At 40.9% G+C, this 20,188-nt stretch overlaps 2 protein-coding genes across 3 annotated transcripts in view; one reads left to right on the plus strand and one right to left on the minus strand.

The window, feature by feature from the left end:
* Positions 1–116: 116 nt before the first annotated feature.
* NOL8 (nucleolar protein 8) lies at positions 117–10,568 on the minus strand. 2 transcript variants are annotated; one of them, XM_039695369.1, is made up of 14 exons: positions 10,543–10,568; positions 10,021–10,202; positions 9,817–9,879; positions 8,944–9,022; positions 8,489–8,636; positions 7,214–7,282; positions 5,018–6,901; positions 4,627–4,743; positions 4,178–4,297; positions 3,765–3,849; positions 3,268–3,412; positions 2,691–2,774; positions 503–1,604; positions 117–188 (listed from the first exon to the last, which is right to left on the minus strand). In XM_039695369.1, the coding sequence occupies exons 2-13, from the start codon at positions 10,157–10,159 to the stop codon at positions 1,253–1,255; spliced, it is 3,285 nt and encodes a 1,094-aa protein (XP_039551303.1). In that variant the 5' UTR covers positions 10,160–10,202; positions 10,543–10,568; the 3' UTR covers positions 117–188; positions 503–1,252. The 2 variants fall into 2 exon arrangements, with proteins under 2 accessions (XP_039551303.1, XP_039551302.1); XM_039695368.1 differs by lacking the exon at positions 10,543–10,568 and adding an exon at positions 10,302–10,532.
* A 610-nt stretch (positions 10,569–11,178) lies between these two features.
* LOC120514109 (centromere protein P) overlaps positions 11,179–20,188 on the plus strand; it is a 115,423-nt gene continuing 106,413 nt past the window's right edge. The window contains exons 1-5 of the mRNA XM_039734241.1: positions 11,179–11,426; positions 12,604–12,752; positions 13,196–13,353; positions 13,707–13,795; positions 16,603–16,691. Coding sequence (XP_039590175.1) covers positions 12,616–12,752; positions 13,196–13,353; positions 13,707–13,795; positions 16,603–16,691 — 473 coding nt within the window. The 5' untranslated portion in view covers positions 11,179–11,426; positions 12,604–12,615. The remainder of the gene's footprint in view (positions 11,427–12,603; positions 12,753–13,195; positions 13,354–13,706; positions 13,796–16,602; positions 16,692–20,188) is intronic.

The raw sequence follows: 20,188 nt of genomic DNA on the forward strand, positions 1-20,188 counted from the left end.
GCTCCAAAACACTGCCTAACAGGGACTGTTAGAGGTTTTCCCTGTTCGGTCTTTGAAAGGATTTTGAAAGTAACCTCGTTTGGAAGCTCAATGAAGGAAGAAAAAAGAAAAGCTTCTGAGCTTTGAGTGGAACTTTATTGTTTTGCTTTTACTTTTCTTCTGGCATCCTTGTGCTTCTTCCTGCATTCCTGAAAACAGTGAATATCCAACACAGTATTAGGAAAAGTCGCTAAATTCTCTCTATCTCTTAAATACATTCTTTACAGATAGTTAAGGTGCTGCTCCTGTAACATAGAGAGATGCAGTGCTTTACATGAATGGACAATACAACAGGTTGTTATACAAAAGAGTATACAAAAAAACATTTGTTCCATGGTATTTGCAAAGATGCAAATTCTTCTTGAGGTCCCAAATTAATTTGGCATGCACATTCATACCTGCATTCCCTCCCCATGCTCAGCTTTCGCCTAGAGCTACCAGGGAACAGACGTTCCATACTCACCTCTAGCAATAATCTGCGTCTGTCTTCCCAACCCTCTTTCTCTTCACTGAGCTCCAGTGATCTACAAAATAATCTTGGGCCCTCTGCACAAAACAAACAACCAATTAACAGGGTTAAACACTTCTGATTGTGCTGCTGCTTCTAACATTCATAACAATGCAGTAAGAAAGTCAGAATTCAATTCTCCGCCTCCTTCCTGTTCTCCTGCCCCCCACCACACCTTGGCTCCAACAGAAATGCTCCCTGCTGCAGCCTGGTGTACTAAGAACAATGAAAGGCAGCAGTTCTCCTCAACACGCTGCAATCTAAATTGCAGGGAAATCACAGCCGTTCCCTTAGAAGCTCAGCACCAGGACCCTGCATCCTCCCCCAGCATTGAGGCCTGCTGAGGACTGAGCTCTCCGTTTCAACACACCCTGTAAATCAGACAGGTTGTAAGATTGCCATTCACTAAGATATGTCTGCAAGGATCCAAAATGTCTAGGTAACCTGTCAAGTGACTAATTGTTTTTCACACACTCTATAAGTCCAGATTCCTATTAGCCAAATATCTGAAAGAAAAGTAAGCCAGAAATCTGCTTGACATGTATTTTACCAGGACTTGCTCATGGGATTCCACCACTATTTTGGCCACAAGTAAGGGTAGCAAATTTTGCTAGAAAATATCTATACTTGCCAGGAAAAATTAATAATTGAAGTGAAATACTTACTGTTGAAAAGACAGATTTTGGAAGGACAGAATGTATCCTCCTAGATTTTCTGAGCTGTATCTCTGCTCCAGTATTTTCCACTTTTTTCTAGGGATCTCTTACACATTCTGCCATTACCTTTTTTGATGCCCAACTGCTCTGTGTCTCCAAAGAAGGAAAACTTGAAAGCACTCCACTCCTGAGCTGCGTCCTTCTCAGGCAAGGGTCCCAAATGGTCATCTGCGGCAGAGTCCTGTGCGTCCTCTTTGTCCCAGGGTATTTCCACAGTCTTTTCTGGTTTGCTCATTGAATGTCCAAACAAGTCTTTCAAATCAGCAGCAATATCATAATAGATTTCTTCAGACACTTGAGGCAGTGTCTCACTCTCTTCTTTCTTCTTCCTTTTGGCTTTCCTGAAAGGAGATTGCTCAAGGATAGCAACACAGCACACGTCCTCTCCAAAGACAGCTTCCGCAAGAGCCACCTTGCTCTGAATGTCTCCCTAACCGGATCCAAGCCCATTAAGGAGTGGTTCACTTTCAAGGCTAAGCAGTGGGGAAACATCTGAGGTTGGAGTCTAAAGGCAGGAACAAGAGTCCTTTTCCATTAGCCACATCCTTAAGGGACTTGTCACTGAGTACAGGGTTACACAGAAATCAAGGTATTTAGCACAGATTTCTTAATCTGATCAATCTTTACACAGATTTCTTAAGCTTTTCTCACAGTCCTGCAAATCTTCAAGTCCCTGAATTGACCTTTCTGACCTTCAGTGAGAACAGAAAATGGAATCCCGAAAACAGATGGACTAGAATAAAGATGACAGTATATGTTGGTTTTGGTGGTCAGAATTCCTATTATATCTTGATTTTAGCCACCGGTGAGAGAACTAAATTATAATCAGGCCAATCTACATAGTTTCAAACTCCGTTGGTTGCTATAACCATTTTTCAATGGGAAGAAACACAATTTTAGTTAGCAAGCTGTAATACTACCTCTCCTTTTCTGTAGCACTTGGTTTCCTTTCAAAAACTGCATGGTCCTCTCTTGTTGGATCATAACGGAGGGCGTTAATATCTCTATAAAAGAGAAAGGCAAAGAAACACCAGTGTACAATCTAAATGCCAAAATGAAAGCTACCTTAAAATTTTACATTCAGAGCAAGATTCACATTAGTTCCTTTACCAAACAACACCTAAATCGATCCAAAATGTAACTGGCAGTTAGAAAGCACCCTCTAGTCAGTGTCTGGGTCAGGAAACATAACGAGAAGTGGATTTAATCAAATTGTGATCTTTCTGATAAAACACAGCCATCACTTGTGTGTTATGCCGTGAATTTATACCTTCACCTGATAATCTCTTGAGGAGCTACATAATTGATTTTAGTGAGAGAACTAAATTATAATCAGGCCAATCTACATAGTTTCAAACTCCGTTGGTTGCTATAACCATTTTTCAATGGCAAGAAACACAATTTTAGTTAGCAAGCTGTAATACTACCTCTCCTTTTCTGTAGCACTTGGTTTCCTTTCAAAAACTGCATGGTCCTCTCTTGTTGGATCATAACGGAGGGCGTTAATATCTCTATAAAAGAGAAAGGCAAAGAAACACCAGTGTACAATCTAAATGCCAAAATGAAAGCTACCTTAAAATTTTACATTCAGAGCAAGATTCACATTAGTTCCTTTACCAAACAACACCTAAATCGATCCAAAATGTAACTGGCAGTTAGAAAGCACCCTCTAGTCAGTGTCTGGGTCAGGAAACATAACGAGAAGTGGATTTAATCAAATTGTGATCTTTCTGATAAAACACAGCCATCACTTGTGTGTTATGCCGTGAATTTATACCTTCACCTGATAATCTCTTGAGGAGCTACATAAAAACAGCTCTCCATACAGATGTGGATATATTTCTTCTAGTACCAAACACTGCATAAATTCAAATAGTCTAAAGGAGCAAAAAACCAAAAACAACACACAAGAACCCTTTATGCCCATCTTCCAAAATTCAAAGATTTCAGGGTCTTTCAGCCTCCCTTCCTAAGCCTCCTTTACTGACAGCGGATGATTCATACTTGAATTTCTTCACACTTGTGACTGTTTTATCTGGCTTGGGCTGCTCCAGGTTGATATTCAGGAGGTTTCCCAGTATTTGCAGATTTTTCTTTTTCTCCGCAGCAAGCTCCATTTCTTCACCTGCCTTCAGGCTGCTTGCCTCTGCTAAGAGAAAAATAAATACATTCGATTTACTCTGCTAAGCCTGTAATGTGGGATGCATAACATTTACGACAGTATTAGAAGAGCTCACATCTATGAACACATCACTTCCTTTTATCTTGAAGCTACTTGAAGGTTTTCTGCCTTGCACTGTAGAAAACCCTTCATTAGAAATGTCACGGGCATCTTTTTCATGGTCAAGTCAGAGCACTTATTTAACCCATTCCCTGATTATATCACACAACTGTGCAACCCCCCTGCCACTGACAGATGCTCTACACAAGATCCCAGTAACAAGAAAGGCTGTTGGAAGGCTCTATGGCCACCAGTAACCAGGAAATGTGATCAGCTTTACCTTCTTCCTCACTATCACTCTCAAGGAATCGAGCATCCATGCGGAACCTTTCATCAGTGCCAAAGCGAGATTGCAGCTGCAGGAGCTGAACAAATGAAACAGATGCTATTAAGCACTGGAGAAGAAAATAATAATTCTGTAACTTTTTTTTTTTTACTATAACAATGGCAACATACTCTTTATGTTTAGCTTTTGATGCCTTTTCCAGCAATTTCTTTGTATATGAAGATGACAATATCAGAGAAACTGCTCCCACTCCCCACCACACATTATGCCCTTCCTTTAAGGGAATTCTGTTGTAAGTTTATAAAAATCATATTCAGCAAGAATGAAAAGACACGGGTTATATTCTTCTGAAGCGGTGCTATGGAGACCTAGAGGAAAAACTAAATTACAGTAATGGCTTCACTCACTTTTTCACCAGCTTTGCCTTCAAACTGGGGCTTAATTTTGAATCGCTCATCATCCGTATCCTCTTGCTCATCCTCACTGCTCTCAAACAGTCTGCTCGAAGATTTGGCAGCTGACTTATCCTTTGTTACACAAACAGAGAAGAAGAGAAAAGTAGCTGTTCACATAAGTTTGAGGATGTAAATCAGTACAAACTTTGTTCATGTGCTCTCCAGTTTAGCTGATAAAGCAGATTTCTTGCACAACCAGCTCCCTTCCTGACCCATGTGCTTCAAATCTTGCCTTGTCCACACACCTTGTACAATTCTGCTTTACACTTACGACTATTCAGTTTTCCCACAGGCAAAATACCCATGCAAAAGAAAACTCAGGCGTTACAATATGAGACAGTTCGGTATAAAAATTCAACTTTCTGATTATGTCATACTGATTTTTTCCCAGTAACACTTACTTCTCCATGCCCATTTCTCAAACTTGCATCCTTTTCCAACATCTCATCCACTTCAGCTTCGTCTTCCACATCAGAATCAAATATGATGTGTTTGTGCTGTCCTGCTGGCTGCCTGTCCTAGAGAAGAGTCAAATGTCAAGCCAAAGACCCGCTGCACTCAGACACAACTATCTGAAAGATGTTTTCATGACACAAAAAGAGGAACCTGCTACTCCTCTTGAAACTCTACAGGTATTCCAGGGAGGAGGTATGCAGCATTTTGTATACTCTCAAAAGAAAACTGGCAATGTCATTAGAAATCCCAGATTATGATTTTATAACATTTTACTCCATATGTATTAATTACCCTCTTCCTTGTATTGTGTACTATTCAATCAGAAGTTGTAATTACCAGATTTGAAAGGGCTCCTTGAATAAGTTTCTTCTGTAATTCCCTCTCTCTCTGTCTCTCTTCCAGAGCTGCCAGCCTCCTCTGGTTGTCCTGGAGCTGTTTCTCTATTGTACTGGGTTCCTTTGAGGCAGCAGCTCGAAGGCAAGGCTCCTTATCTTCTAGAAGTCCTGTGTTCCCATTCCCGCCTTTATTACTTTCACATTCTGGGGTTTTTTTGCTCGTATTCCTCTTTAAAGTTTTGGAAAGCAGTTTTGGGCTCTTCAGCTGCTGTTTAACATGCTCCTGGGCTCCTGCAGCATCACTGTCCATGCCACTGCTCCCATCACCATGATCAGTACTAGCAGCAGCAGCTCTGTGCTCCAAATTTTGGTCTTGTAGAGAACTCACACCTTTGTTCTTCCCTTGCAAATGAGGCCTGGAACCAGGCTGAAGTCTCTGACCTGCTGAGGAGGCAGCAGCTGACAGTTCTTCATGCTGCTCAAAAGGCACTTTGTGTCTCTTTTTGTTGCTGACTTCAAGTGAACACAAAGGATGGTTCTTTGGCTGATTTTTAGATGACTCCTCCCCAAAATAAGATGTACAAGCTTCAACTCCCAAACTTTCTACAGACTTCTTCTTTAAGCCAGTGCTGTCCTTACTTAACTCTTTTACACAAAGGGACCCTATTCCTCTGAAGGGCTGATATTTCAAATGTGAATTATTCTGTCCCTTGGAGCTTTCCTTAACAGCGTCCTCCTCCCCTGCTAAAATATCAGCCAGCACATCTCCAGGACAGATGGGTTTTTTTTTAACTGCAGGGTGAAATTTAGAAGGTTTTGGTTTATTTACAGTATTATCCTTGGGATTATCTTCAACGCTGGACTGACAAGGACTCTGTTCACTGCCTGACCACTCTGCAGGTGTCCCAGTGTTTTCTGTAGCCAATGCCTTTAAGTCATCCAAGGTAAGGTCTAAGCGGTAACAGTTTTGCATCATAGACTCATAATCAGAGCTGATTTCAGACTCCCCTTTCTCAGACTCTGAACAAGAGCTGTCACTATCACATGTCTCTGTTGTACTGCTGGCTGCTGTACTCTGCAAGGCAGCCATTCTGGATTTCTTGATTTTCTCTTTTCTTTCAATGCATTCTTCTTTTAAACTGCGAGGTTTCAGTGAGGAGCCATTTACCAAACCACTTTGTTTTTTAGCTAATATTTCTTTATTTTCCACCCTCCCCTGTTTAGAGTCTTCTGGAGTTTTACTTTCAGCAATGATTTCATCTGTATCTGCTGAATCATAACCATTATCACATTCCACAGTCTCTTTCTCTTTGTTACTTCCTTTGATAGCTTTCTTCATGGCATCCAAATTGCTTAAGGACCAGTGGCTACTGTATTTTAACTCAAAATTATCCCCAACAATTTCCAAGTGCTCACTTTCAGTCTCAACATTTTCAGCTTTCTGTCTTTCTGCCTCTTTCTTTACCATTGCCCTGATCTCCTCTTCAGAATCAATGTCACTATCAGAAACACTGGTATTATTTTTGGCTGTAACTCCATTAGCATTTTTAGATATTTTCCCATCCAGTCTCTTTGCAGGAGGCAATTCCGACTCCTCACCAGGTTTGGGTTTTGCTCTGTGGCCGAGCTGGGGTGAGTCTGTGTGTCTGGGACGTGGTGGGCACTCAGAGGACAGAGCTGCTCCATTCAGGGCCTCTCTGCCCAGCCGCCTTCGTTTCTCTGGTGGTTTCCTCGTGCCAGGGAATTCCCCTGGCCGCTTCCTGGGCACGCTGTCATCTCCCCCTTCCAGGCTCCAGGTGAGCTGGGATACAGGAGCTGCATGGGCCAGCTCTGGCTCCAGCTTCCTCAGGTTGTGGCAATACTTTGAAGGGTCGTACTTCACCAGGTTAGTCTGAGTTAAGGATTTGAAAGCCCCCAGTTCTTTCAGCAGACTCAGGGCTTTATGAATAGGCTGAATCCTGCAGGAAAGGATGGCAAAGAATCCTTTCTCATGCTGTGACCACAAGCCTTTAAGCAGCTGAGTGCAGTGTAAAACAACTGCTCAAGTCACACAAACTTACTGCAGGATTTACTTGGGGGATTCAGTAAATTAAGCTTGACAGAGGAGTAAAAATTAGGACTGTCAAGCAACTGTCTTTCCTTATGACAAAAGAAGGAAGGGAATTGTGTTCAAGGCCAAACTATCAGAAAAGGATATTTTATTTTTTTGTTGATTCCTGAGGTGCAGGATAGGCAAGACTCTGCCAAATTTTCCAACAACCCATTTCTGAAAGACAAGAAAAATAATCAGTGTTAAAAAAAAAAAAGAGAGTAGAAGTAACTCTGGAATAAAATGAATTTTTATTTGTGAATAACAAAAACACTAATAAAGACCACATGTGATTAATTCTTTTTTCTTTATTCTCTGTAGTGAGCCATACCATGCAACTTGGCCAGCCTCCTTCTCAAAAACAAAACAAACCAAAGTCAACCAAAAAAATAAATTTCTACAACCTACAAATAAAAGACTCATAATGAAGAACTACATTTCTTTACAAGTCCTATTTTTAGCACAGGTTTTCTGGTTTATGAATTAACAGTGGTACCTACAAAGACAGGATCACTATTATTTTGCTCTTTTCCCCCTTCTCACAAAAAAAAAAAAATTAAAAATCCCTCCAAAACCATTCTGTGCTTAGCAAACAGTTTTGATTAAGTTTGTAGTAAATATAAATTTTGTTGCCTAAGTTTGCATGTCAGGTGACTTTATTCTTTCTTTTGTAATTATGGGCAGACCCTGATCCTGTGCTGAAGCCCAACCCAGCCACCAAAAGTTATGTGGTGCATAGAAATAAGTCCCTTTACAAGCTTTTAAGGATGACACAACGATATTCCCAGTACAAATGAGGAACAGGGCATTTCCTCATTTCACATGGCAATAGTGGACAGTATGATCATGATTATTTCATTGCAGAGAATGACAGGAGCCCTCTCCATGTCTACACACAAGGCATTTCCTCAGAGTACTTTCCACAGCTTGGACTGTCACTCTTAATAATGTAGTTTCTTTACATAAAGCATAAATTTGGCATGAATTTAGATGCAATGAGCTTGCTTTTTGTTGTTGTTTTATTTCTCTTATATGTAGGCATGATATTTTATGAAAAATCCTTTGCTAGGATTTTTGTCCTATTCTAGCTGAAGAGCTTCAGGAAAGAAATGTAAACAAAAACTGTCTGCTGCTGTGGAATGCAACAGGTGCAGCTGTGATTGGTGCATGTTGATTGTTTCTAATTAATGGCCCATCACAGTCAGCTGGCTCACACTCTCTGAGAGTCTGGAGCTTTTGTTTTTTGTTATTCATTCCTCTCCTGTTCTTGCTAGCCTTCAGACAAATCTTTTCTCTCTATTCTTCTAGTATATTTTAATATAACATTTTGATATAATATATATCATAATAGAATAAAACACTTATACATCTACCCCACCATACCTTATGATCTGGCACCTCTGTACCTGGTACTGCTCTCATGTGGAAGTCCACAACCCCCTTTTTTTTCAGTGATTCCAACAGAGACATTTGGTCACTTCTCTGTGGTTTTTCTTTCTGCAGCTTTGCTTCCTCCCTCTCTGTGGCCAGCCTGTACCAGAAAGTACATGAGACATGGAGAAAGGTGCAGAATTGGAGCTGGCAGTGATCCCCTCCCACGGAACAGCAGCCACTGTTCCACTGTTAATTCCCACTCAGGGAATTAGCACCCATCACCTCCCAGGGAATAATGATGCAAAATGTGTTACAGCATCAAAGGTAAACCAGCAGCCCAGAGAATCTATCAAAACTGAAACAATAAGAGGGTACAGGATGAAAGTACAGCCATAACATCGTCAGATAAGCAGAAAAAAAGGCAGTTTTAGCAACAACATACATTTGGAAAGATTGATTTCTACCTGTGCAAAAAGCTTTCTTTGGCCAACTCAATTTTCAGTGTCCCCCCTTTCCATTTTGTTTTATTTAAAACTGATATGCCTGCAAAACAAAGATGGGAAATGAGTATTTTCTACATTAAAAAAAAAACAACTTCACTAGGCCTCCTTGTATGACAGCCTGAGGTTGCCTCAGCATGACCTTACACCTGACTGCTCACTTGGGTTAGGGCTGTATCTGAAAGGGCCAATACCCAAACCTTAAACCAGCAGGTTTACACCCAAAACTGAAGTTCTCCCTTCAAAAGTGCCTAATGGCAGCATTCCCCAGACCCAGGGGCACGTTGCAAAAGAAGCTTTACATCAGCTCTTCTTCTGGGTGTCCTCTCACAGAAATCAATTTCAGCATTTTATAGATCTGATGAAAGCACATGAAGCATAAAAGGCTTAGAACAAACAAACCAACAGGGTTCCCAGAGCAGCTGTGGCTGCCCCATCCCTGGAAGTGTCCCAGGCCAGGATGGACAGGGCTTGGAGCAGCCTGGGACAGGGCAAGGAGCCCCTGTCATGGCAGGGGTGCAGTGAGATGATCATTAAGGTCCTTTCCAAGGCAGACCATCCTCTGAGTCTCTGAAACTCACAAATCACCTACTTCAGTCACAAGGAATCTTTTCAACCTGCTCACAGCAATTTCTGAAAACTTCAACAAAGCAGCTTCCACAAAACTGCAGCTTGAAGAAAATAAGATCAACCTGACAAGAAAATGAAAGAGGCTCTACCATGACCACAGCTGGATGTGACAACATGAGATGAGCTATCAGCAATGCAACTTGGCTCAAAAACATAACTAAGCAAAAAAAAACCACAAAAAAAACCCACCACCAAAAAAGTACTTACACTTTTTCAGATCTGCATCAGAAATGTTGACACTGATGTAAGCAAATGTTTTCATAGGATTCCCTGGTCAATGACAAACATTAAGTTAATTTTATATAGTTTCAGCATTTCCTTTAAAACTGAAGTGTCTCTAAAGCAAAAATTCCATTTCACACTCCAAAGAGAAAAGTAAATAACTTTTAAAACATGAAAGAAAACCATTACCCTGATCATCTTTCCTGGTAATAATCTCTGTGTCCAATACACGCCCAAACTTGCCAAATCTTTCTTCCAGCTCAGCTTTGGAAACCGTATGGCCAAGCCCTCCAACATAGAGACGTTTGGAAACCTGTTCCTCCTCCATGCTGCCAAGCCAGGTGTCACACCAGGACACACACTCCGTTCCCCTGCAAGGAGACAAAACAGCTCAGTGACACTCACGGAAAGCAACGTGATTGCAATAACGAATCACGGACAAATCAGCGCATTAAAAAGCCACGAAGCACCTGATGAGCAGAGCGCTCCTTTGAGCTGCAGCGGGCAACACGCCCCGTTCCAGAGCGGCGACAGCAAACCCCGCGCTGCTGCACGAAACCAGAGTTCAGGGCTTTTTTTAAAACACTGAACCGTGTACGCGCGAAAATAAGCGCAAAAGGCTCTTTACAACATAACCCAAGGGTTCTCTGTGGCGGGAGGACAGGACAGGACAGGACAGGAGATGCCGAGGGACCCCCGGCCCGGCCTCACCGCCGCCATGTGCGAGCCCCGCAGCGCCCCGGCCTTACCTTCCCCCCGCAACTCTTCCCAGCCCTCGCTCGAAAAAAGAGTTCCGCCTCCTGCTGCCGCTGCATTCTGATCGGCTGCTCGCCTCTGCTGGGTTCCTGTTTCCGGCCGGTCAGGTGTGGCGGCAACACGGGGGCTGGGTCCTGTGACGGCGGACGCTTTGAAAGTGACTAACGAGGAAGAGAAGTGGGGGTGTTTTCCGGAACCCGTGAGCAAAAATCAACGCGAACAAGGGAACAGCCGACAAAGCGAGGCTTTTTTGCTTTCATTTATGATAAGGAGCTGGGGAATTACCCCCAGCAGCTCTATTGTTCGACAAGGAGGGGAAGGAAGGCGCGGCCGGCGCCACCCGCTCGGGCGGCAGCTGTGGTAGCGCCCAGGCGCGCGGGTTGGCGCGCGGTTCGAAAAGTGCGCGCCGGGTCCGAGCGCTCCCTTCCCCTCAGCGCCCTGAGGCTGCGTCCGCTCGCCGCCCTGCCCCGAGCGCCGGTTCTGTCCGCCCGCCGCCCTGCCCGTCAGCGCCCTGAGGCTGCGTCCACCCGCCGCCCTGCCCCGAGCGCCGGCTGCGTCCGCTCCTCCCTCAGGGCCCGGTGTCCGTAGTGCCGGGGCTCCCCGGGCTCCCGACTGCGCTGCTCGGACCCCGTTCCGCCCCTGCGGCACCTGCGAGCCTGGGCGCGGCTCAGCCCCGGCTCCTCGGACGAGTGGCGGTTTCAGCGGCGCCCTGCCAAGGGCTGAAGGCCCGCAGGGAAGAGCGGACGCGGAACGGTTCGGTTCGCACAAACGCTGCAAGGCGCTTCCCAGCTCCTCCTGGGGCAGCATAGAGTCAAATACTCGGAGGTGTAAACAGGCAGGTACGTAGAAATGTGGAATATGTGCTGTTAATGCAAAGTATTTATAAATATACACACGTATGATATATCAGAGGAGAGCTGTTTGTAAGAGTTTTGCTTTACTTGGTTCAAGAGTAGGCATTTTGTTCTAGATATAAAATATTTGAAGTAATTAGCCTTTGAGTCTTCTGCTGCCTAGTGAAGTCTTTGAGTTTAAGTAGCTGTAAGTAATTTATCTCTCCTATTACTGCTGTTAAAGGAGGGATCAGCTGACCTGGGGTAACGTTCCGGCTGTGGTAATGTTTTTCTTTTTCACGTTATACTCTTTATTGTGACCATGACTTTACTTTCTTCACCATATCCAGTCCAAAAAAAATCTGGTGAGGACTGGGTGGTTATAATTGCACATACTTCCTTTAGTCACTAAGTAAGTTTTTAATGCAAAGTGTGCTTTTCATGTTGTTTTCCTATGTGTGTTATAAAGGCACTGCTTCCTAGGAAATAAACTAATAAAATCCAATTTCCCCCTCTTCCCCTTTGACTGAACGGTGTTAGTGTGGAACTTGCACACCACATAGAGTAGGGGTGGGCTAAAATATTTTAAACACCCCTCATTTTAAACTACCCTACATAGAGTAAGGGTGGTTTAAAAACACACAAAATAAATGTTGGGTTTTTCCTGGTCAAAAGTATTAGCACATTAGTTTTGAACTGCATATATCTTTCACATTCTTCTGAATGTGTTGTAGCTAGGCTGAATGTCAGGTTATTATTTTTCCTGGAAACTGAGGTTTATTTTTTAAATTATTGGTGAAACATGTTTGCAATTCGTGTCTCTGTTGCTGTTTACTCTGAAGGCAGATTGCGTTAGGAGCAGCTGTGCCTCGTCTGCCCAGGTGAGTCGTTAGGTCAATTGGTCAATGCTGGGTTCTGTTATTGTATCTGATTGCAGTTGGTTTTTACCTGTTGTTCTATTACAGCAAATGTAAAACAGCTCAGTGCACTCCTGGATCAGTTAATGACTAATTTAAAAGGTTCTTAAAGCCTTTGACTCCATTAGATCCCTGATTTAACTTCTGTGTCTGGAGGTTGGTAGTGCTCTGTATCTTGAAACAATTGCCTAATGTTATATTTGTGTTTTTAAAAAAGTGATTTCTTCTTTGCTCCTAAGAAAAATCCTTATTTTTTTTTTATGCAGTGGTGCTGAGACATGGATGAGGACATTTTTCGAGCTTATGAAGATGAAATCCAGGCACTGGAAGAAGAAATTAGGCTGTTGACAGAAGAGTATGAGGATATGCGACAAGAATCCGCCTTCTTTTCTGATGAGGAGATACTGAAGTCAATGTATGCTTTTTTTCATTTGTTGGATTAATAGAATTTCTTTGTCAAAATTGTTTGGGATAAGCTTTTGCCTCTATGTTAGGACTTTCCTTATATTAGTAAATGTGAAACTCCACGGATAAAATGAGTCACTTATATGAGTAAAGGCATCTGAGCTCCCTTTCCTTGCATGTTTTTGCACATTTCTCAAAATGGACTCTTGCACCTCCAGACTTGGAATAAAAGTTGTGTCTACCTGGCAGTGAATGGACAAAGTTTATGTAAGTTAGAATAGTTTACTGTTTTCAGCAATGTGATCCAACTGAATCTTGACTCCCTGGAAACTGATTTGGGTCTGAAAACCATCAGATCCCATTACTAATGCCTTTTATTTAATGATATTGCTGTACTGATGTGTTATGTCTGGGTATTTTGCCCTCTTGATTTTATTTTTTTTTCTATTCTAGAAAATTGTTCCAAAGAGAAGCTCAGGAAAGAACCAAGGGACATGAATCTCCATCAGACCTGAAAGCTCAGCTTGAAAGTCTAGAAGCAGATCTTTCATTTTTAACGGAATTTACTGGGTTTCATTTCACAAGTCATTCCAAGAAAACAGTGGAAAAAAGTAAGCAGTTTTGTGCCCTTCACTGAGCATACTGGTTGCAGTTGAACTGCAAATCTCTGTTCTAATTCACTGTTGGCAGAAAGACAGTTACTTTGAAATACAATAAGATTTAGTTCATTGACAAAATGGTTTCTGAGTAAATATTGTACTTTTCTTCATGGGAAAGTGACAGACTACTATTGTGCTTTGCATAGGGGAAAAGTGGAGTTAGCTGTTGGTGTTTTTTAGCATGTTAAACTTCTTTACATGAGGAATGGTAACAGTTGGTACTTCAAATACGACTAAGGGAAGAAATGCAGTAGTTATTGAATAGAAGTGTAATTTATTACTTTGTTAACTTGATTTTATAACAGCTCAAAACAGGACGGTGCAGAAGCACAGATTATCAGGGAGGTGTCACTCCCTGCCTTTTCAACTGGAATTCCAGCTTCTTGAAATGCAGGTAAGGGTCAATGTATTTTTTAAATAAAAAACAACTACCAAACAAACTTCAAATGGACAAATGTCACTGCTGATTTTTCCAGCTGAAACCTTCAACTGTTTCATCTAAGTTTCAGTGTGTTCTTTTGGCTTTTTAACATCTGGACCCAATTTAGGAATTCCGTGTCCATCTAAGCAAGATAGTTGCTAGTAGATAGGTCAGGTTTAGTGTTTAGTCATGAAGTGGTTACCATAGAATTATTTACGTTGGAAAAGACCTTCAAGATCAAGTCCAGCTGTTAACCCAGTACTGCCAGGTCTTTATCACCTTTCCTTCCCAAAAGGTGCTCCCTGCAGGATGCTCTTGCAGACTGACACTGAGGAACACTTGGTGTCCTTCAGCTCTGCCAAGTGCCCACTAGGCCCTGACCCAGCACAGATTTCATCCCAAACAGCACATTCTATAGTCACATATCTTTTTCTGGAAATTGGAAGATGCCAAATGTTACCCTCTGGAAGAAGCTGAGGAAAAGCTGAAACACTACAAACTTCAGCAGCTCTCTGTGTTGGTTTGGGTTTGTTTTTTTTTTTCTTTGGTTATATTTGTGTGTGCTTGGTTAATGTGAGTAGTCATTGCAGCACTGCCACAAGTTGCACCAATGACTGCAGATTTTCTGGAATGCAGCCCTTTCATAAGACTCTATTCTTAGCACAGAATTCAAGATGCCAAGTAAATGAAAACAGTTTCTACCTCAATTTGCAATAGCATTTTTCTAACACTGTTGTACTTTGTAATGGTATTTCTAACATCTCAAAGACTTGATTTTTCAACTCAGCTTTAAAGTTGTTTGGGTTTTTTTTAATTTAATGAGATGGGACTGAGAGTGAGCAGTAAAGATGTCCTTCCTATTCTTTAGAAAAGCCATAATATGGATTTGGGAATTGAATATTTAGGTAGCCACACGTGGATTTTATCCTTTGGAACTGCCAGAGTTCAGCTGACAGAGCAACATCTGAAATCCATTTGTGACTTAAAACTTGTGGTCTTCATGATGCCTCTTTACATTTGCATGTGTAAAACTGCACTTAGAATGTTTCTCAGCTGCATCTCCTGCAGCATGATGACATCTTTTGGTGTCAGTGGGGCTCAGAGTGGTTACTGGGTGTTAAATTAACTGCCGATGGTTTTGGTGCTTAAAGCCATTGTGCCACTGAGTGGCAGCATTTGACTGCCTAACGTCTGAAATTTGGGCTACTTTGAATGCTGATGAGATAGGGAATACCAGGTATATATATACTTAAAACCCCTCAGTTCAGCTGTAAAAGTATAATTTTGAGCTGATTTTTGCATTAATTTTTTTTGTTGTTTGCTAGAAGTACATCGTATTCAAAGTAATCTGTCCTGACATTAGCATGGACAAGGTTGTGCAGTTATTATAACCAGTTTCACCTGTCCTGAGGAGTAAAAGCTGGTTTTGGGAAGTGCCCAGCAGGTAACAGATCTGTTGGTATGCAGCAGAAGATGAGGAATGTTTTTTTCACACTGTTAAATGTAGCTATTTACTCTAGTAGTGAAGTCACAATAGAGTTAACTCAACTCCATAGTACTAAGTATTAGGAGAGGACATGAGCTTGAAAATCAGCCAAAACAAGTCTAAGCCTTTTGGGAAAACAATCATTTAAAAAGAGTTTCTTTCTTGCACAGAGATTTCCTTTTAAATCTTTTTATTTGGCCCCACAATGGCATTTTAGCATGTTAGTAACCCCCCACATTGGCAAACCAGTCCCTTCAGAAGGTGGCATGTTAGCTTGTGACTGCTGGCAGCTTCTCCACAGCTCCATCCCCCTGCTGAACCTTGTGCTCTAAGCCCAAAATGATTTTTCCTGATGTTATTTAGTACATCCACTAATCTCTGTAGTGCCTTGCTCTGCTTTTCCTATCTTTAGTGATGGCAGGGTCAGCAGGGCTTCTGTCCAAGCAGTACAGGGACTGCTGAGATGTGTGTGTAGTCCTCTCCTGCCATTCCCAATTGCTTGTAGTGACTTGGTATAAGAAGTTTAAAGTGAGGCATTTCCTGTGGTCTTCAAACCATGATTTTAAACTTTTTCATTCACTATTAGTGTGCTCAAGAATGCATAGAAAAGAGAATTAACATCTTTTGTGACTTCATTTCTACATTCAAACCATGATTTTAAGCTTTTTCATTCACTATTACTTTAGTGTGCTCGAGAATGCATAGAAAAGAGAATTAACATCTTTTGTGGCTTCATTTCTACTCTGACCACCTTTTCTCATTTTTTAACAGCTTATTAATTAACTTAGAATAATTTAACTATCCCACACATTTCTGAGTAGCAGCGATTGTAAAAAAGGACAATATTTTGAGACAAATGATAGGGTTTAAAATTCAAAAAAACAGCCCAAAACTAACAGATAAAATCTTATATGTGCATTTTCTGGTATATGTGGTAGCTCAAGGTTGTGTTGGATAATGAGAAGAATCCTAAAGAAGTGGGATTGATATGAAAAGAAGTAATGAACCTTCCTTTATATATATATTTTTTTGTATGCTGACAAACTCAGGTGTTAATCCAAAAGCATTGTGTGGATAATGGTGCTACTCTTGAAGTGAAAGAAACTGTTCACACACACAAACTAAATAACTATTAAAAAAATAGTTTTTAAAATGCTATTTTACGGTTTATAGTAGTTAGCATTAATACCTACTTTTTTCTATATTTTTTCTTTATTTTTATATGCAAATAGACACATTTTTCTCCTCACCAGAGCAATTTCTAAAATATTTCATTGTTACTTCTCCAATCTAGAACAATGAGAAAGTGTCTGCTGTTGTTAGTGATCTCAGCATTATAATGGAATCCAGAGAAGATTCAAATGTGAGCAAGTTTGTGTCACGGTAAGATGGAATTTTTTGCTCAAGGCAGGTTATTGTGTGGGATATGGGATACTAAATGCAGTACTGAGTTTTCATGTAAATTGCTGGCAGCCTGTGTCTTTATGGGATGTGTCCTTAGCCCAACCTAAACACTTCCCATCCCTTAGCTGTATCCTGGAGAGAAGATGAAAGACATGTGATTTTTAAGATCTAGAAGGACCATTACAAATTCATGTTAAACAGGGCCAGGTTTTGGATTATAGTGTGTTTTAGCTGTTTGAAGAGAAAAGAAACATGATAATCTGAGCTATTACATTTTAATTAATATAATTGTTCTTCAGATGTGTATGTGAGCTGCAGTGTGGGTGATGCCTAAAGTGCACATCCAGAACCCCTCTCCAGTATTTGCCTGTTTCTGATTCTCAGGTCTCAGTTCTATTTTTTTTTATTGGCAACAGGATTTATTTCACTGATATCTTAAAAAAATACAATTTAAAAACATGGAGTAGTGTATTTGTGCAGTGGCTTAAGAAAACTAACATACTAAAACTTAAATGTATGAATTAATGTTGTCTTTAATTATTTTCTGAAGTATGCCAACTTCTTGTGGTAACATGATGAGTAAATGATCAAATTATTTGCAGTATTCTACTGAATTCTGTTAGCAAGCTGTTCTGAGAACAAATCCATTATTTGATTATTTGAGTCATTTAATTTTTTTGTTTTCTATTATTTTTAGGTGGGGGAGGGAGGGAAAGGGCCAACATATGGGTGAAGAGAGGGGGCTATTGAGTTACCTCAGGCTTCAGTATTCTACTGAAAACTATTTTACTTAAAGGCTTTGGGATTTCCATAGAAATCCACTAAAGCTTGTGGTGAAACTGGGAAGAACAGCTGACTGCTCTCAAGAAGTGGGATTTACAAGAGGAAATTGCCCTGTTTTAGTCATGAGTATTTATGACAGCAGTGTGACTATTAAGTTCCAATACACTTCTGCTGTCATAAAATACTCAACGTGTTGAAGTAGTGGCAGACTTTATTTCATCCTGGCTGGAGCATCACTGCTCTCTTGTCCTTTTTCACCTTGTGCCAGTACTCACAAGTAAGCACAAGTTTTCCTGAATGACAGAAGATGTCAACAAAGCAGGCAGTGTTTTCTCCTGAGCCTCCCTTTGCAGGTGCCACCTGTTGGCCTGGCGTCTGTAGAAACCCTTGCAGCCACATGGCCAATGGGATCAATGGGATCAATAGGTTGAAAAATACTTTTTGGGGTGGGGAACAACCCAAACTTTTTCCCCCATAACACCTTCAAATTTCACCTTTCCTGTGTGCTTTGTCCTGGCCACAGTGTGTGCAGCCAGTGTGAGGCAGTGAGTCCATGGCTGATGCTGGCAGTGCCTGTTTGAGAGCACGCCCTGTTCCATTGAGTCTGTGATCTCCCTTCAGGGCCTGTTTTCTCAATCCCCTTGTTGGGCTACTCCTCGTTTCTTTTTCCAAGTTGCAATCCCCTCATGTCCACTTTCAGACTTTTCCCAACTTGCCCTTTGTTCTTTAATCTGCTCCTAAAATTCCTACCTCTTCCCTTCTTTTTCCTCCATTCCTGACCAGCTGAATCTGGTTTCCTGCTGTTTTGTTCATTTTCAGCCTCCCTACCAGTTTGTTTTCTTCTCTTGCTTCCTTGGTCCAGTCTTGCCAAATCCATTGTCTAGTTCTATTCTGTTTTGTCTCCTGGCTGGGATTTTTTTTCCTCCCCAGTTTTCTAATTTTTTTTTTTGGCTATTTTTTTTTTTCATAATACGTGTCAGAAAATGGTCTTTAAGAACAGCAGAGTTAAAACCTGGCATTCAGTTCCTGCTTTGGAAGAAAATAGGGGAATGCTGGAACAACTGAACAATATATTTTTAAATGAAGCAAAATTCAGCAGTCTGCAGGTACTGCTGTAATATATAAATGGTACATCTCTATATAAGAATTGTACATTTATTACAAGTGGATATATTTTTATATAAATTTTTAATTATTTTGTGACAATAACAGATGTATGCAAATGGAATCACAATATTTTGTCTTTTTTTGGATTTCATGTGTGTCCCCTTTGGACCACTTATCACTTATGTTATACTTTACTGGTGTTGAGAACCACAACAGCTAAAAAAACTCTTGTCAGTCCTTTTTCCTTGTTTAGACTTGCTACCCCATTAATTGTTGGCAGAGTTCACCTTTGCATGGGTTACTTAGGCAGAAGAGATTTTAAGCAATATGAAAATTGCTCTTACTTTTTATTAACTAGTTGGAATCTATAAGTCAGAGTGCAGGATTTAGGAAATATGCATTATATTAAATGCTGCATGGACAAAGTCCCTTGGAAATGAAGGGCAGCAGGAATTCTCCCCCCAGCTTTGAGTCATGCTTTGGTTTTCTATGCTGATGTAGGAAGTCTTGCATTCTGCAGTGAGTTAAAATAGATTTTCTCCCTTAAAATACATAAAGGAGCACATTAAAGGAGGCTTAGGTACTCTTACAACAGTTAAATTTCCTGTATACTTCTGTGTTTTGTTGCTATTTTGTGGAAGTGAAAGGGTGTTTGGATGAAAAGCCCATGATTTTAATGTGACAGAGTTACTCTCTGCCTGAATAGTCTTTTAGCTGGTTTTGGATGACTTCTCTGTAACATGGATGCTGGCATTGGAGACAGGTGTTTTCTGCTCCAAGTGGGTTTTTGTAATGCTAAATTCTTTCAAAATAAAAAAAAATACTTGAATTTTATCATCTACTCACTACCTTGTTATTTTATACCATGTTTCCTTAGTATTTTATCATTTGCTGTAGTTGACTTCAGCAGGAGGAACAAGGCTAATTTGGGCTAATTAGGAATTAGTGTTTATGTGTAGATTTGATGCTGTGAGAGCTCACTGAACTGGTGCTCTTATGCTGTCTCTTAAATTTTGCCAATATGGATTTACTTACAGCTGTTTTTGCCAACATATTCCCCCTTTCTAAACACTAAATTCAGTTTTCTATCTTGAATTTAGCCAGTGCCATGTGAGAAAGTACATCCTCAGATATATTGATTGACTAACTTCTACATTTGAAACTGCTTCGTTGAGCTTCTACCCAAAACTTTTTCTTTCTGTTGATGATCTAGCCTTGAAATTTTTTCTGCTGCATCACCTAAAAACGGTTTTGAGGCAAAAAAAGAAATAAACTAAAAACCATGCTAAAACAAGGTCACAGTGTTTGTGATAGTATCTTAAATAGCATAAACTTGGATATTTGTAAAAATTGCCAAGTTCTTCAAAAAGAATTTCAAGTGTGTAGTTTGGTAGCAAATCTTTGTGTTGTCCTGTTCCACGAGTGGAGATTGAAAAAGCCCAGTGCAGTTTGTGTGGAATCTGTTCTCCAGGCATGGATGTGGGCAGTTGTTACCAAGGGTCCACAGTTCCCATTGAATGGGTAGACTTTGACATGTACAATTCAGATTTGTGATTAAAAACAGCTCCCAGACCAGGGCTAGTGAG

The sequence above is a fragment of the Passer montanus genome, unplaced genomic scaffold (assembly GCF_014805655.1).
Source record: "Passer montanus isolate IOZ18808 unplaced genomic scaffold, ASM1480565v1 scaffold9, whole genome shotgun sequence".
NCBI classification, from domain to species: domain Eukaryota; kingdom Metazoa; phylum Chordata; class Aves; order Passeriformes; family Passeridae; genus Passer; species Passer montanus.